This window comes from Agelaius phoeniceus, chromosome 3 (genome assembly GCF_051311805.1).
Source record: "Agelaius phoeniceus isolate bAgePho1 chromosome 3, bAgePho1.hap1, whole genome shotgun sequence".
NCBI lineage: Eukaryota > Metazoa > Chordata > Aves > Passeriformes > Icteridae > Agelaius > Agelaius phoeniceus.
In genome coordinates, this window is record NC_135267.1 from 93593971 (window position 1) to 93613400 (window position 19430).

At 39.8% G+C, this 19430-nt stretch overlaps 1 protein-coding gene across 2 annotated transcripts in view; it reads right to left on the reverse strand.

The window, feature by feature from the left end:
• KCNH1 (potassium voltage-gated channel subfamily H member 1) overlaps positions 1-19430 on the reverse strand; it is a 179740-nt gene that overhangs the window by 58831 nt on the left and 101479 nt on the right. For both annotated transcript variants that reach the window (XM_054629252.2, XM_077175874.1), the window contains exon 10: positions 18305-18501. In XM_054629252.2, the coding sequence (XP_054485227.1) occupies positions 18305-18501 (197 nt within the window). The remainder of the gene's footprint in view (positions 1-18304; positions 18502-19430) is intronic.

Below are 19430 nucleotides of genomic sequence, written 5' to 3' on the forward strand. Positions count from 1 at the left end.
CTATGCAATAATTAATATTCTCATGTGAGGAAACACACTTTTTTCTTCAGTAGCACTGGTATGAAGAACATAAGTTAGATTTATCAGAACCACTCAAATATTGTAAAATCGAGAGAAATACCAAATAAAATGCCCTATGAAACACCAAGATGGAAATATTTTTTTATTATATGTTTTTCTTGAAACAAACAAAAAAGGAAATCCACTGGATTGCCATAGTGTCTGCTGATCTTTGCACAGTCATATTTGTAACACTCCTGAAACACTGGAGAGAGGAAATATTGTCTTTTAAAAGACAGAAGTAATTCCAGCAAACAACCCTTTAGCCCTTCACTACTAGGGAAAATAACCATACTGCCCACAAGATGCATCTCATCAAGAAAATGTAATTAGGTGTAATTACTTCACCTTGCTTTTAAGAAGCTATTACCATTTGCTGTTCTTGGTGCATAGGCTCCACCTTCTTTAACATACATGTACTAAAAATCCTAACCAAAGTAAACCAGGATACTGAATATACATTTACTTCTCTAAGGAAAAGAGGTGAGAAAGAATAAACTACATAAGGCAGATGTTCAGATATTAGTGGGTGTGCTTTGTGCTTCACCAAAGGACCCTGGGATAACACAGTGATAAAGGCAGTGAAAGCCTTCATAAACCTGGACAGAACTAGAAAAAGAAGAAAAAAAAGCAAATATTTTAGTGGTATAAGAACTGAAACCAATCAGGTGAAAACAGGTTATTTATAGAACTTTTAGAGCCTGAAAAAGTGCCATGCAAGCAAGAAACCTGCCTTTAAACGTTTAATCCTGGATTGCATTAAGCAAACCAGATAAGAAGCACTCAGGATCACTCCAGGCACCTGGGTGAGTGGTTTGCTCACCCCAAGCTCCCACCCTGCTGCAAAAAGCTGCCACTGCTGCTTCCAGCTCTGAGAAGACCTACAAAGGCCCAAGAGTGACCCGAACAAGAGTTCTTCACAGTATCACACCCAGTCATCAAAACCTTGGTTTCAACAGTGGCCTTATCAAAACAGGTTTATCGGTTAAAATTGGGCTATTGTTGTTTTCCAAAGCTCCAGGCTCAGCTAATGATGCACACATGCAGATCCCCAGCTAAAGGGGTAAGAAAAAGCTTGGCTGTTCTGCATTCAGTGCTTTAAATTACAAGCTTTGTAGAGCCCTGTAACTCCATCCCTCACAATGTAACTCATGCCAGGTTGTAGAGGGGAGATGTTTTCTGGAAAGCACAGGTTTCAAGGGAAATCAAATGGGAGCTCCTGCCTGGGTGGCAGCACTAGAATCATAATCAAGGAAATAAAAGGAGCTTGATGGCACCCTCACAAGCATGAGTCAATGTATTTCATGCTTGTCTGCCATCAGGAAAAGCAGAGATGCTTTACCAGTGCCCAATAAAAAGAGCAGTTTAATTTCCAAAGTCTAGCAAGCAGCTTGTTCCAAATCTGTTGTTTGTTTCATTGGAGTATAAAACAAAATCAAAATTAAATCATTTGTCTGTTTCTCTAAATCACTTAGGATGTCTAAAGGCAATTGAAGCTTTTTAATGTGGAACAAAGAATATTTATGTCACAAAACAATCTTAAACTATTAATATTATGCTATTAAAGTGTTACTTTTTTCTGCCTTTAATGCAAGTTGCCATATCAATACTCTAAACAAAAAATAAAATGGGAAGCTTCCTAATGCAATCATGATTAGTATGTCCTAAGATAAGCACGTAGGAACTAAAGAGTCATGGATCCAGCAACAGGCAAATAATGACTAACATTAGCTTTCTTTACCTTACAAAGGTAATTTGTATAGCTTATCATTATTATTACTGTTGCATCTTTGCACCCTACTCCTATCTGCTCAGCCTTGCCTTTCTGAACATGCAGAATACATATTTAGCATTTACAAAATAAAGAGACTAAAAACCTCTGGTTAAAGAAGGACCAGGAATTTCTTCAGCAGAAGTGTTCACCACTGGTGTCAGATCCATTTCAGGAGGCTCCCAGACATAAAAACTAGTCCTTTTTTTTTTTTTACTACACAGCTCCATAAACCATGAAATACCCTGCACTGAACTGTGCTAGATTTCAAATCAAGAGGTTTTCTTTTGAACAGTTTGTGCTAGAAACCTCCAAATAGCTCAGAAGAATGGTAATTCTTTGTAAAAATCTTATTTTCTTCCAGATCAACTAGCTTTGACGCTTCTATAGTAAAATTACTAATATTCACTGTCAAGTTGCCCTTTCAGAAGATCTGCACGTGCCAGATGGCCTCAGGCTGGACCAGGATTGTTGTCTTGGCTGCTGCCCAGCCTGGTGTGTCCAGGAGGCTGTACCTGATCTTCAGTGCATCCCTGAGAGGGGACCTACTGCCCCAGGCCCCACCACCCTTGGCAGCTAAGGCAGTCTAATCTGACTACAGACTGGTTGTCCACACCACTCCCACAACACAAACCAATCCTATGGAAGGGATCCTGCCTAGCTCGGCTACCTGCCAGAATCTCTTCAGGCAAGGTGAGGGAAATGGAGAAAGAAAGCAGGAGAAATCCAGATCTCTGAGAGGTCAGCCTTCCTTACCTGACTCCCCAGGCTCATCAAGGACTGCTACATGAGAAGCCAACCACCTCTGGTCTCCAGCAGCTTGCTCCAGCAGACCTGTTTGCTCATGTGGAGCAGAACCACCCTTCTCCCTGCTTCCCCAGGCTCCTGGTTCCAGCCCTGTTCCCTGAGAAGATGGTCCCAAACTCAGAATATGACTTGGTTCATGGAGTGTGAGATGTCCCTCCTGTCTGAAGGGACACAGCTGGCCCAGGTCACCTTCAAAGGCTGCTCAGAAGGTGTGGGGCTCAGCTGCTGGTGGGCAGAGCACAGCAAATGACACATGCAGAGTACATCTCAAAGGAAAACATGACCTGCATTGTGCTCAGGCAGGGGTAGGCAGTGAGCATGGTGTGACAAGCCACTCTCATATCCCAAGCACACACAGTTGCTAAGTGAGTCTGGGGAGTCTCAGCAACCCACAGTTGGCACTCACCCAACAACCACAGAGCAGCAGCTCAATCACATGTTGTTTCTCTAAACTGGGAGGGCTGCAGGATGCAACTGTTATATCTATTCTGGTCCTTAAAGCAGCTTTGTCACTCATATTCACACAGGAGGAGCAGGAACACCAGGATCAATCATGCACTATTTGGGTACCACGTGGAAATACCATTTAAGATTGCTTTAGATGACCACTGTGGCATAGGCCCAGCAGCACAACCTGTCCAGTGGGAGACATGGGCCTCATACCCATGCCACACACACCTTTTGAAGCAGCATTTTTTACAACAAATTGTAAATCACGGGACCAGGTTGCCCAGTGAGATGCAGATGCCCCATTGCTGAAAACATTCAAGGTTAATTGAATGGAACTCTGGACAACCTGATCTAATTGAAGAGGTCCCTGTTCACTGCAGGGCAGTCAGACTAGATGACCTTTAAGGGTCCCTCTCACTATTCTGTGATTCCATATTGGGCCCTGGCTTAAGGATTTGTTATGGTAACCATAAGGCACAATGCAGAGGGTACCACTGTGGTCTCATGTCAGACTTTCCAAGTCTTGGGTACTAGACCAACTTTGGATACAGACAGCTGAAAAAGGACCTCAAGTGCAGTAATGTCACCAGATTTCTTTATCTTCTTCTGCTGATTGCTTTAATAATATTCCTTGGGGATCACGAGAGTGTACATGTTGCTGTACTGCAGCCTCTATTGTCAGGAAGGAGTGGCAGTCAGGCTGTCAAATGGTGCAGCCTGAAGGGGTTCTTTGGGGGCCAGATAGGGAAAAAGTTGGTGAGATAATCTGAGGTCACTCTTTACTGTTTTTATTGTGTCCACCTGGTGTAGTAAAACTCCAAAACACTGAGCTGTCTCTCTCCCCAGTCACCAACTGCTGTCCTATAGCTTTGTGGATCACAGAGCATCAGCTGCTCCATTCATCCAGATTTCTTTCACCCACCTCCATGGAGAGATACCAGATGCTCCACTCATCTCCTGCCTCTTTCTCAGTCTAACTAGCTCCTCTGCTGAGAGGCTCTCTTGGTACATGCAGCATTCAACAAGGGGAAGAAGGCCAAGCCTGTGTTTCAAGCACCTTTTTTCTGGCCTCTCCTGACAACCCTGTCTTTGTTTTTGCTCATTCAGCTGCTTTCTTTAGCACACTTGTATGCACTATTACATACTTACAGGCTGGGTTTTGTTTCAAAGCAGACACAAGGCCGTTTGCAATACTGTAGCACAAAACTAGAGTCTGCTCTTCCACCACACAAGGCATAATTTGACATCCTATGCCACGTGCTGCAGACCTTCAAAGGTCTTCTACACAGAGTAGAACATATGGCTAGAGAATCCTGGTTCCATTCCTCCTTGTCACTGAGGATCACTGTACAAGGCAGCAAGTCACTTAATCCTCTACATTTCAGCTTCCCCTCACATAAGGACAATAAATCATTCAGTATCTTATAAAAAAGAAATATAGCCCCATGTGAGCCCTCTGTATGAAGTACTTAATCTTATACCTTAAGATGTCCAGTAAAGAAATTCCAACATGTAATAGAATGAAAATATTATTAAAGCTAATTTGGTAGGGGCCTTATAATTCTACAAAGTGTGCTTTTTCTGAACAGTTCTCTGAAGAGCATGATGGGGTTTGGAAAATCTTACTGATTGGAAAATGTGATGAAACAAGAGATATGCAATATTTAAAGAGATTCTCAGAGAGCATACCAAGGAACACCCCCTCAGTATTTTTGAAGTTATGCCTTCACATCACTAACAAATATGCTACATAAATGACAGAGCAATTGCAAATTTAGGCAAATTTTATAAATTTTGGGAATATATTACAAACCAGAAGCCACAAGTTCTCCAGACTCCCTTCATGGCTGCATCTGTGTTACAGAATGGTTTGGGTATGAATGCTGAAGGTCATTCATGAACTATTTTGACTGTCAAACACAAATGATTATTTTCAAGGTTGTTGAAAAAGACCACTACAATGCTTTTATGCTACAGGATATAACTGATCCCAAATGACATTCCAAATAAAAGCTTTTCATTATTTCTTCTTCCATTCACTCCCATGAATTTGTCATTGGACTAAATGGAAATCTCCTCTTTCATAAAGGGTACAGGATAATTACTGAGAACATGTAAGCCACTGAAACTTTTACTCCTACAAGACTTGCTGCTTGAGCAATTTGAAATATGCAGGCAAGGAAAACCAAAGGTTAATATTTCTCGACTACACCAAATTTCTAACGGCAAAACCAATATCCATTTGTTAGAGCTAACATTATTTTCTTCCTCTGTTATTGCTTTGCATCTTAGCATGACCAAAGGTTACAGCATCCTCATATTTCCACTCTAGCCAACCATCTGATCAAGTATGTGATGGAAATCAACAGCAATTTTGTTTTCATTAATCAAGATAATAACTGGCCATAAATAACATCTTTCAGTTACTGTGAAGTAACAGCAAAACCTTGGAAAACAACAAGTTGCACATCTCCCTACTTAGAGGATGACTGCAACAAGCTCACTTCTACAGCACTACAAAGAATGCTTCAATTTACATGACATTTAAATTTTATACTAAATCTAGGCATCAACTTTGAAGGTGGGAGACACAGAGGTGTCTATGCCAGTCAACCTGGGTATAACATTAGATCCTTTTACAGTAATTTGTTTGGGTTTGGTTTTTTGTGGGTTTTTTTAAGAATCAAAGTGAAAAAGAAGGTTCCAAAAGGGGAACATAATTCTATATTTTCACACAAAGACAATACTTACAAAAGTAAATCATCTGCCATATCACAAAATTATTGTGGCAGAAATTTTCTTGGGTTCTCTGGCATCAGCTGTGTAAATGAATAATGAAAAAAATTTGTTCTGCAGTAAATTTATTACAGAGCATATGGGAGAAATGACCGACCATGAAGTATGCCATAATGGTGGAAGCACATCCTCTGAAATTTTAAGATGGAAGAACAATATGTTTAGATGAATTGCAAGGCAAAGCCAGGTTGGGGAATGCTGGGGAAATGTAGATGTGGTTTGGAAAAGTGCATGTGTGGAGCGTTTGCTTTCTGTGCTTGGAAAAGACCCCAGGAGATGGCAACAAAAAGAACTACAAAGGTATATGGTAGTATTAAAGTCCAAACACTTCTTTAATTGGGTATTGGGTTTTCACATTCATAATGCTGAACTAATTAAAAATAGATTTAGCAGACTTAGCCCCTCATAAAAACCTGGTGAAAACATTATGCAGGCTCAGAGCTGCATAGAGAGACAAGGGGTTTGGACCTGTGGTTAATTATGATCCCTTCGTGTCCAGCTGCATGGCTGTTTGTGGATAGTGAAATTCCTATTCCAAGTCCTATAAGGACAGCACTTGGGCATGCTGAGTATACTCAGAGTAGCCTACCACTATATATATACATATATATATATGTGTGTGTGTGTTTGCCCTTATATTTTTATTATTTTTATATATACATATACACACAAGATGCTGAAGTTCACGCCCCATTTTGTAATGTAAAAAGCAAAAGAGAAAATTAATGGGACCAACAAAAAAAAAGCCACTAAAAGAATGAGAATATTAATATTTTCAAGTGGAGCTAAGACTCCTCTGCAGTCTGCTAGTTTAGAAAAAATGACTCAAAAAAACCCTTAGTACATTCACTTGTATAGGGATTTTACATTCTACATCAGTGTCAGATTTCTGTTTGAAAATCTGAATTCAGACAGATGTTTGTCATAGCACATAACAAAGTGCGCTTCCTTTTGAGGAAGGAATCATACACAGTTTGAACAAAAACCCAGTTGCTGGCTGCAAAATTAATACCAAATAAGAGGGGATGATTTGTCATCCTACTCTCCATGTATTTCTCTAAGTTCTTACATTGAGGCACAGCTCAACACACTCCTTAACACTTGACTTTAGCAGAAGGAACAGTTGGTAGTACAGTTACAGCAGATGACTGGCAAGGTGCCCTATCCAGTTTTGTTTGCAATTGGTTCATTCCCATGATGGCAAATCGTACTCGATTTCAAATTCAGAAACTCTCACAAGGCCACACCTTGTTGTTACTCCACTTCAGAGGCAGCAATCAAACACTCCAAAGCCTGGAATGGCAGCAGCCTGTAGAGCAGGCTGACATCAGACACCCTGGTACCTGTGTGACCTCTGGCAGCAGGCCTGAGGCTGAGCAATGTGGCACGCTCCTGGCTGCTCTCCCCCAGCAAGATGCTCATCCAGAGGCAGCTCAAAGGCTGATTCTCAAGGATGGATACAGGGAAAACATCAGCTGTCTACACACATAGGTTAGTTTGACCTCTCAGTGTTCACTGTTTCTCTTTTCCCAAATCAAACTGGGAAACTGCTTTGGTTCACACAAAATCTTTACAGGATTTGCTGCATTTAAGGTGAACTACTTCTTTTATGCCCATCATGTGGCACAGCAAATAGAGCCCTCAAGAGAGCCCTCAGAAGAACTATGGAGACCTGGCTGAGGCACACAGAGAGGGGAAGGACCTCCTTTGTCTCACTGTCCAAGAGCTCATAGTTATGATAAAAGTCTCAACTTTTCAGCAAGAAAACAGGAAAGAACGTTTCAGCAAGAAAAGAGGACCTGGAGGAAACATTTGGTCTGGGGCAAGGATCACAAAGTCTCTACATAACAAGCTCCAGAACTTAGCTTCTTCTGTTTTCCTTTTTTTGCTTGCTTTCCCATGAGGACCAGTTATTTCAGCTTTCATTGCAGTGCCAAAAAGGATCAATTGGATCACTTAGATCATAAAGTTTGATTGCTCAAGCATGTAGGTTAGCCAATGTAACTCAGCTTTCATATTGCACAGTTATCTACGTTTTCTTTCCTTCATGGAGTACCTTGAACAGGTTGTGTTTGGATCTGCAGTCATATGAGTTCAACCCTTAGTGACCCTAGAGAAGACCAGAAGGTCAAAGCTGTTATGCCAGGAAATCATTTCCTTTTAATAAGTTTTGTCCTGGATCCAGCTGCTTCCCAGACCAGAAAGATCATTTTTAGAAAAAAATGATACAGGCGGGTATCAAGTCACTGTTCTGTCATTTGCTTGGTCAGTAGTGCTTTACAGTGAAGCACCATGTTATACCAAAACATAAACCCACCAGGCCACAGAGGTTACCATGGCATTAATAAAATTAGTACAATTATAATACATGATAGAATGTGGCACACACATGCAAAAAAGCCTGGGCAGCAGCATGAATATATTAGAAAGAGTGTGTGACATTGGAATTACTTGGGAGCTTCAGCAGTTAAGTCAGTCACTGTATTTTTTTTACATATATATATATATATATATATATATATATATATATATATATATATACACACACTCTTACACACAGACAGAGATGGCAGGCACCAAAAAAAACCTTGTACCTTGTTTTTTAAATTGGAAACACAGAAAAATTTTCAAACTCTCGCCATTCAGGCCATTCAGTCACGGTAAGCAGATAACTGCTTTGGAGAAAGGGTAGTAATTCCTTGAATTCTCCTGGAAAGTCTCCCCTTTGCAAGCTTGGTGGAGGATTGGACCAAAGGACCTCATTCCACTTGACTGTGAGCAGGTGGTGGAGTGCACACGCATACTGAACACACCACACAGGATACTGAACACAGACTGACTCTACATATTGCACTTTTACTTCTCTAAATCAACACATTAATAAGGAAATGCATAAGTTTAAAATTGGGATTAATCCTTCCTTTCACTGTTTTCACAAGGAAGACTAGATTCCCAGACTGTGTAAGAGCAGCTACACTCTTTTGGATTATTGTCTTCTGTCCCTGGTGGTGGGCCAACATTTAGAACTTCCTCAGTTCCTAGGAAATGCATTTTCTATTTTAAAAAGGCTTGGGGGAACTATTCTGGGGAATCCTCATTCACTCTGAATAACCTTTCTCTGTATTAAAATTATTTCTACGCTTTAGTCTATGTGGGTGGAGGAGGGTAAAAATCAAAGTAATGCATTTTCTTCTGTTGGGATAAACAAGTTGGTGTGGGTGTGTGTCTCATGTTTAAATGAGACAAAACCTTTTTTTAATGTCAACTTTCTATTACTCATCTGAAAATAGCTTCACAAAAGCCAAACGTGTCTTTTTTAAGGATTAAAAGAGTATGAAAACAAATTTTATTTTAATTCACCATCAACCTTGTTAAGAGCATTTTTCATCTACTCAAAACAGCTTTCTCATCTATAGAAAAACTTTACAAACACTCGACAGATTTCAAAAAAGTCGCAATTTTTTAGTTTATATTTAAGACTGAGTATTTTATGGGTCACTGATAAAAAAAACCATTTCAAAGACAATTCAAGCAGGTCTCCTCAAAATGTGATAAAAACAAACAAAGCATCAATTCAGTTTCTGGACTGATGAATGAAGTGCTTAACCCCAATTTCTGGTTGGCCAGAACGCTCTCTGTTTACTGCATTTTCCTTCCAAGTACTGACATAGAATTGGAATGTCTTTATTGACTTAACATTGACATAGTTTTCCATGTTTTTATGTTTCCACATGTTTTTATGTTAGAAAACACATTGTCAAATAGTCAAAATTCTGGGCTTACAAATTTAGTCAGCACAAATTTAATTCCTAATTCAGTGATCAGAGTGCAAATGATAGTTAAGAATTTAGTGACCAGCATGGGAAAACCTATAAATCTACAATAGCACAGAATAGGAAATATTCTCTTTACTGAAGATACCTCAAGGCAGTTATGGTTTTAGCATCAGCTTCATAAAAGAATCATATTCTTCCATTTTAAGGTGATTTGGAAGTTGAATTTCACCCATAACAGCTCTTCCATCAATTTTATTGATGATTAATAATATCTATTGACGACTGCATTACTTTTAATGGGATTTGCTAGTGAATGGCCTATCAGAACTTCAACAACTCAATATTTCTATGAAGAAATACACAGCTTGCTCTGCATGGCATACTAAGTTACTTCTTTATAACAACTGCGCAGACATTATACTACAGCACCTAAATGTATGAAAATTACTCATTATTCATAGTAGCAGAAGGCATCTCAAACATGTGATGAATTCATTAAATCAGTTTAGAAGGGATTAGTCATTTAAGAGCATTCTGAAGAAGCATTTTGCTACTTACCCGCAGAGCTTTATCTAAGTCACAGCTAAAATTTACATGACAACATAGCATGCAGTGAGCAACAGAACAGCTTCGTTGTGCAGCTTGGGTCTATGTGGTGAGGGTTTGATAGCAGACAGGCTGCAGAGCTGGCTTCTGTGAGAATGCACCAGGACCTGTCCCCGTGTAGGACCCAGCAAGTTGTGGTTTGCTCCAAGGCAGACCTGGCTGAGCCCATCAGCAATGGCAGTGTTACCTCCGGGGTAACACATTTAGGAAAGAGTAAAAAAGCACTGCTGCACTACAGCAGCTGAGAGAGAGAAGTGAGAACATGTGAAAGAAACTCTGCAGACAACACCAGCAGAGAAGAAGGAGGGGGAGGAGGCACTCCAGGGGCCGGAGCAGAGATTTTCCTGCAACCCATGGTGATGACCATGGTGGAGACTGTGGAGCTGCAGGTTATCCCCTCTGGCTCATGGAAGCCCAAGGTGGAGCAGACATCCACCTGCACACACTGAGGGGGCCTAGGAAGGAGCAGGTCCTCTGGCCAGGACCTGTGGCTCCCCAGGGGATGCATGCTGGAGCAGCTCAGGAAGGACTGCCCCCTGTGGAAGGGATCTGCACTGGGAAGTTCCTGAAGAACTGCTGCCTGTGGGAAGGACACACATTGGACAAGTTTCTGAGGGACTGTCTCCCATGAGAGGGACCTCACGCTGGAGCAGGGGAAGAGTGTGAAGAGAAAGGAATGGCAGAGAACAAGCATTATGAACCAACCACAACCCCCATTCCCCACCTCCCTGTACTGCTCAGGGGAAGGAGATAGAAGACTTGGGAGTGAATTTGTGCCTGGGAAGAAGGAAGAAATGGGCAGAAAGTGTTTTTTAGATTTTTTTCCTTATCTGTCATAATCCCACTCTGATTAATTTGTAATAAATGAAATTATTTGTTTTGCCCTTGATGGCAATTGGTAAGTGATCTCCTTGTCTTTATCTTAACTCACAAACCTTTCATCTTATTTTCCTCTCCCTGTTCTGTTGAGAAGGGGGAAGTGATAGAGAGACTTGGTGGGCACCTGGTAACCAGCCAAGGTCAACCCACCACATACTTCCTAGTTAATTATGTTTTCTACTGTACATACACATCCCCACTATGTAAACTATTTGTAGCCAGCTCTTCCTCTCTCTAGGGCTCCAGGCCATAAGCATTAAATAGAACAGAAACAAGTTTAGAATTTTGGAACTTTTGGAAAATAGATAATGGAATTACTTTGGCATGAACACAATCACATACATCAACAACCACTGTAGGTGTATGAATGTTAAAGGCTTGCAGCTCATCAAATCTTCTCTAAGGGTGAGTGGTAACACTTTACCTGGAGGGATCCAACAAACTACAGAGGAAGGGAAGGAAGAAATCCAAGGGCACATCTTCCTGAGAGCATGAGGCTTCAATTAATTGACAGACATAGCACTAAAATCATCCACAGAAGATGTGTAAACTTTATGACACAAACAGTGCCTCAGAGCATTTTCAGTACAGAGTGTAAACTCTATTTGACCAAAATTCTGAGGGCTAGCTAGACAGTTCTCTGACAGAGACAGAAGTTAAGATGTCCAAGGCCAGAGAAAAGATGCAGAAATGCAATATGGAATCTTATAATGATGAACCAGAATAAAATACGTTTTGTTTAGATTGACATAAAGAAACTGTGTACACAAGAGCATCCAACTCCCTGAACAGCTTTTAAAAAGCAGCATGGGAAAGAACAGTGTGCTTAACTGTTAATTTACATTTGGACAGGTTTTTTTTGAAATTGACAACTTTGCCTCCTTGGGAATTTGGCATAATTCACAAGCCACAGGCCCTTCCAGACATCTCAGTCATGTCCAATGTCCTCAGTTTTCAGTGCTCTAAGATGCATGCCAGTCAAACATCAAAATCCTCTTCCCACAGGATTTGCGGGATTGTTTTGGTGAGTACGAACACAGGAGAAAAAAGCAGGCTGTCAGTTTGACCATTATGAAATCCATCATCAAATGGGACAATATTCTAAAATTAAAACCTTTCTCTTCTCAGTGTAAGAAAGCTTTGTTGAAACCTTCCAGCAATTCTGGTTTTTGTGTACCAGAAAAAATTCTGGGATACCATTTTGAACCTCTATCATGAAAAAGAATTTTAAAACTTGTCATGTGAAAAGGCAGAATATAAGGCCATGGACTGCCCCTTTGAAAAAAAACTGCTACCAACACTCCCTGAGATTTAAAATCAGGGCTTGAGGCACTCCTAGCTGAAATGTATGTTTTGAGAGAGGTTCTCTCTCTAGTTAGAGCTTACACTATCAAAAGAAGAAAGATTAGGCTAATGCTGAAGAGGAAAGCACAATTACATTTTAAAACTGCTCTTTGAAAGAGATGCTGGGAGTCCTGTCCACTGGCACAGCTGGAATACCATAGAATACACACACATGTACAAAAGCAAGCAATCTTACACTGCCAAGGAGAGAGACTATTCTGTTACAATCGCTGCTCTCTCAAGTATGTTCTGACTAGGAGCTTTGGCTCTAACTCACTAAATCATGTTTGATTTGTAAAAATGCAGAACATTCTTTGCCAATTCTTTCACTCCAACAAAATCCCAGTAACACACCTAGATCCTACTGCCTTCCTTCTTTTATATCAGAGTACGAATTTCAGCTTCTGGGAAAGCTACTTGTGCTTTCTATCATGACACTCCAAAGTATTCAGAATTAGTCATTTAATCTCTATCCAGGCTAAAATGGCTTACTAGAGAAATCTCAGCTTAATAAATTATGTATTAGAATTCTCCCTTTTATGTAGTGTGAGCAGACATTTGAGCTATAACATCATTTATGGCTGCAGCAGAATGAAATGAGCAAATGCAGGGTGGTACAACCCAGTGCAAGTTAATATTGCTCACAAAGCTCGTGCACATGGAAAGAAGCAACTGCCAAGGCCAGAACATTTGCCAAAGGCCTTTCCCATTCTCAAAGACAGCAAACTTGCACCCCACCACAAGCCAAAGACAGGCAGCTATGGAGGAAGCTTTTCTCTTCTTATAGCTCTACTAACCTGGAGCTATGACATCCAGTTTGGAAACCCAGAAGCATTTAAATATTTGGTGGGAACAACCAGACCTGCTCCATCCAGCCTGTGAATCCTGCTGCCCTCCCAGCTTGCAGCATTTCTTTAGTCCAGCATACCCTTCATGACGGTGAGTTTGTCACTTTACTATCCCACAATACCCCCCAGTGTCTACACTCTGGTTCCCCTCAAAGATTCCAAAAATGGAGAGAAACACCAAGTTAACCTGCTGCTTTAATTTCAGAACATTGTTACAGCAAGTATTGCTCTGAAAAACCTCTCTCAGTTTCCTTTCAGCTGCAAAGTCTTCAAGTCCAACACATAGCACCTGCAGACAAGACTGCAGTTTCAGTTTCTTAGGAGGGTGGAAAGAGAGATGCAGCAGATGATTATCCCCCTGTTCCCACTTAGATGAAAATTTCAGTGACTGGCAGCAGGAGTTAATTAAAGGTCTGCTTTCTCCTTTCCTTTAGGAAAAATAAAAAGTTTCCTAAGTCTGAGCTCCACTCTGAGGTAACTAGACAACTAATAACTTCAGGAGGGATTTTAGTCACTTGAGGAAACTGCTCAGGGAGTCACCTGACAGCAAGCTGACACTTTCAGAAAAGAGGATATTTCACTGGCATTTGTTGAGAAAGTGAGTGAAAGGAAACTGCTTTCACAGCACAGACAGGGACAATAATGACATGCCAGGCACAGAGCACTGGAAAATTTTCCCTTGGCCACAAAGTCTTTTAAGTGTCACAGGCAGTAACCTTTTACACCTGCAGACCTGTTCTGTGCAAGGCATAGAGGGGATACACAGACCAGAAGTATCCTGCCCTCGCAGCCTCAAACCACATTCAAGTATGAAGAACAGCACAAGGCATGTTGCCTTTTACTTTGCCTAAATCCAGCTCTAGATTTAGCTAAGGTCAAGACCAACTGAGCAGTCTGGGTGCCTTCCAATGTACCTGCATGTCTGCTTATTTCTGTCACACTCATCAGCAGTGGGTCCAGACCAGCAGTGGGGGACCATTCCTTCACTGGCACCAAAGGGCCTGGGACAGGGAGCTCACTCCTCCAGCGATCACCAGAGGAGACCCTGCACCCAAGGAATATGGCTAAAATAATGGAGTGTAACTGTAAGAGTGATTTCATGCCTTGAAATGCTTTGAAAAGAGTTTCAGCAGGTTTGTTTTTACCCCAACTGGCTTCAGCAATGGCATTGAAACAATTGGATCGGGTTGGATGTTGGCTGAGTAAACAAGCTAATGTCACATCCACTGCAATCAGTGATATGTTGACAGATGTTAATAGTGTTACACATGCTACCCTTCAAAATAGAGCAGCAATTGATTTTCTTTTACTGGCACATGGACATGGTTGTGAGAAATTTGAAGGATTGTGTTGTATGAACCTGTCAGATCATTCTGAATCCATCCACAAAAGCATACAGAAGCTGAAAGATTTGACAGCTCAAATTAAAGAAGATGGTGGATCGTGGTTAGATGATTTGTTCCAAGAAAGGAGCTTTGCACCTTGGCTAAGAGAAGTTTGTAAGATAGGTCTCTATGTGTTGGGTGTTTTGGTAGTTATATTAGTAGTAATACCTTGCATACTTTGGTGTGTACAACAAATGATGGACAAAACTATCAAAGAAGTTTTTATCACACAAGAGAGAGAGGTAGGAAATGGATTCACAGAGTTCTCAAAATCTCACAGAGATGGTGGATGAAGGTGTAGACACAGAGGAAAGTTTTGAATTCAGGCCTTGAAATCAGGAGGACTTTTTCGAACAACAACCTGTAATTATTGTCAGGCATGACTTATGCCCTTTGAACTGACTGGACTTCCACAGCATTAAAATTGCCATGTGGTAATATAGCAATGCTTAGTGTGAGTAAAAAGATGCTTTAAGTAAGTAATAAGCAGATATACTATAATAAAGCTACGAAAGGCAAAGTAGTTAATAAACGACACAGTTACAAAGGTTTCTTTTTAGGCGAACCAAGAGGGGGAATGTGGGAATCCATAAAATCAGAAGGTTTTGGGAAAGCTGCAAAAGGCAGGCCTCAGGGACAGCAGAACTATGATTAGAGCTAAGCAGTAGCTATGAGATAGGTCAGCAGAAAAATTAAGTAAGTAGTAGAAAAGTAAGGACAAATAGAACAATGGTCTGTGCATTAACACTTGTCTAGAATAACTCCCTAAGCTACAGTTATCTAGCAAGATGTTAGGAAGTTCTAAGCTTAATAAAGGAGCTCTGTGCATTGTGTTCAAGGCTTACAAGCAGGTATTGTATTCGAAATAAGCAGGCATTGTTTTAACCAAAGGTACCTGTGCTTATAGAGGTTGGATAGAACTACTGTCAATATGCTTTTGCGTTGTGTGATTGGGCAAAAACCTTAAAAAGTAAGTCGTAACATTAAGTTTTTTGTCTGCTGCCTGGGATGTGAGCTGCTGGCATCTTCCCATTGTCATAACCATGTAATGAGACTGATGCTGGAAAATAAAACAGCTCAAGGCACGTTCCTGAGCAGTCCTGTCCCGTTTGTGATTTGTACAGACCCCGGCCAGGGATGAAGCAGAGTGAAACCAGGCTACAAAGCACCCAGCCCTGCACAGCGGGACTCAGTACCACAGCCAGCTACAGGCATCTGTGCCCTGAAGATGGGGACACCTCACTGGAATAACCGAGTCTAAAAATATGAGATCTTTCTGAAAAAAATCCCCAAAGCTACTTTTTCATGTATTTGGAATCTGGGAGGAATATACAGTATCTACATTTCAACTAGTTGAACACTTTTGGAGCAAGAGATGGAACTGTTTATCGAAATGAAAAGTGTAATTCTGGTATTTATACTCTAAAGGATATGCAATACATCACAAATGTAACCAACAGAAGGTAGCAGTTCATCTTAATTCTACAAAATTCCATTTGTAGAAATAGACCAGAGAAGTGTTAGAAGCGACAGGCTGGGGAGCTATTTCTATAAAAAAACAAATCACGGATATTTAAACCAGAATAAATTCCAAATTCTAAAAAGTTGCCTTTTAAAGTGCATCACCTCAAATCGCTAAAGTATTGTACCTTCCATGCATTTCCAAGAGCATATATGATTCACATTATTTAACATTTGCATTCTGATTGCAATCAGCCTTCTTTTAATAAAATAGTGTTACAGTCTGTTAACTTAGAACCATCAAATTCTCACTTCCATTATCAATCAATGCCACTTTTCTGCTGACTGCAACTCAATTAAAATCCAATTATTTGAATAACTGGATGGAAATTGCTATCATAAGATGTACATTTTTATTAGGAACATTTTGTGTAGAAAATTGACAGCACAGAGTTTCTGATGCTACAGTTAGAAAACGTTTCATAACCTGGGCTGGGAAAAGCAATGCCAATAAATATGGAGGGACAGTGGCACTTCTGGAGTAGGTATTTGATTCTAAAGCTGGGCCTTTTGGCTCAGATCAGGTCCAAAATGATGTGAATTCTACTAACATTACTATGAGTTTTGAAAAAGTTGGTCCTTCTAAGCCTCAAAGCTTGCTATTTCTACAGATTTTAAGAAAGAGAAAAGTAATTATATATTCTGAGAGCATCTTACCACATTAGCCATGGAGTTAATCATAAAATATGTCAGTCAGTGATACTGATTCTTGAGGTGACAGCAATGTCAAATTCTTTCATTTAATTTATTTCTTACATTAACTAAGACCGAGTAAGGAGCTGTTTATTAAGAGGACATCTCTCTTAATATGCTTGCAGCTGTGTACCTTCACTTGAAAAAAATTACTTAGGAGGAAATCCCCAAGTATAAATTTGCTTCTTAGTTTTTAATCACATCAATTTTCTACCAGAGCTCTGATTTATTTCACCAAAGTGTGGATCACACATTCTTCTTTCATCCAACACTAAAAAGCTGAATTCTTTTATACTGATAACATATGGAGATAAAAAATACCATCACACTACTTTACTTTCTGTATGCCAACTCTATATATTAAAAAAAAATCTTTAAAAATGTCTAGTTGTAAAGTGTAATTTTATAAAATAGATTTAAAATATTAAAAGATTTCTCTTTTTTCAGGTCTAATTATCTAGGAGTCACTTGGCACCTGGAAATTACTATCGAGAATCATTTTTAGGAACAAAAAAGTTTCCTATCAAACATATTTCTTTAGCTGATCTCAAATACCCCTATAAAGCAAGTACAGGTTCTCTAATGTATTTCTTTTCAATGTATTATTATTGTCTTCTACCTTGCATCATAAAATCCTATCATCTGATTTATACCCACTACAGTTTTAATAAATTTCTGCAGAGGTTGTTCACTGAAGATTACACAGAGGATTTAAACTGGGCTATTAGATTATGATTACTTGCATTTGACAAAATAACTTTAAACAGCACACAACAAGGAATGAAAAGAGCCAAAAAATCAAGGATAAGAAAATGGAAATGTTATAGATAAGCAAAGTAATTCCAAAATGTGATTTATAATAAAAGGAACAACTCTTGATAGAATGTCATGTTTATATTACTTTTCCATCATGTCTACTGTACTTGACTTTTGTTCCATATATTATATTTTGTATCTTCCCTGTCATTTTCCTTGTGATTTCAGGCAACACCTCTAAAATCTTTTTCACTGCTTTACAAACTGAAGTTGCACTAAGTAGTGAACACTGTTTATCACAAGGGCATGACAGTTTTCATAGATGCTGGAACCTGTTTACTTCCTGGAAATGTATAATACTTTCACATACACACAGTCTAGCTCCCTCTGAAGCTAGCACTGGAATAAATACTCATAGCCTTTTGACTCTATATGCCAGCAGGCAAGCTGGCATATAGACTCTATATGCCTCTTAGGCAAGCTCTGAAAAGTCATCTTATAAAAAGGACTCACAAAAAATTCCAGAATTCAAGCCATTCAGTTTTTTTGATGCAGACAGTCCTTAAAAGTGAGATCATATACATGATGTATGTTAAAATCACAGCTACTTACCCTTTTTCTCAAGTTGTAGGTCAAAATGAGATTTCTGGAGAAGGAGTGTGAAAAGGCAGTGTAGAACTCCAGCACTTTCTGCAAGGCATCCCTTTTAATCACATGAAGATCACAGTAAGTCAAAGCCCTTACATTAGCACAGGACTGCGCGAGAGTCGACTCCTTCCAGAACACATCACCAAAAACGTCTCCTTTGCCTACAGAAAATCAACAGCATTGCTTTCATTAACAGCACTATTTCCATCAAAAATATAAAAGAACAGACATCTCATTCATGCAGTCGTTTCTTCTACTTTTGCACTCAGGAAAAAAAAAAAACTGTCGGGGAAAAAAACAACTTTGAAATATTTAACTGATAACTTTTTTCCATTATCTTTTTCTTAATTACAACAGCCTAGCAAAACTTCATAAGAATAAATCATACTTTAAAAGTGTTCTATGTGACAAGTCTCCTTTAAATATCAAGAAAGGTCTTTTTCTAAAAATCAAGAAAAGTGCTTCATTCTCAGTTCATGTTTTCTTCTGATCCCTTTCAAAGAAATTAATTAAGAGGAAATATTTTTTCCCTTCCTCCTCTTAGCTGTTACACAAAGGATCTGTTTCTTACATCTGTGTTGCTGATTTTTCTTTATCTGGCTAACATTTACCCACTGTTGTGTCAATAAAATCATCCTGTATCACACATCAGTGCAGCTACAGGCTGCAGCTAAACAGAGTCCAAACCAAGAAGAGTACAATTAGTTATACCCAACATAACAATGACAAGGCATGGAAGTTCAGCTGTTTCTCACTGGAAGGAAGAAAGGATCCATTTCCTCACACCCTTCCCATGTGCATGTCTGTATGAGCTCGGGGCAGCAGTGAAATTCCTGCTGTGGGATACTGCAGGATGGCATTTGCACCAGTCTGGGCACTACAGTGCAGGGCATGTACACCAAAATCCAGCTGAGGAGTGATCCTGGAATTGTCAGGATTTCACTGACTGCACCCCATTTAGGCTGGGCACAAATGGACTGTGTAGGAGAAAGTTACGAGTTCATTTACAAGAGTAAAGGTCTTTTTCCCCTCTGTTTTCCAATACATAATGCTAACAAAAAAGGAATATTCGCTTGTTACCTTGATAATG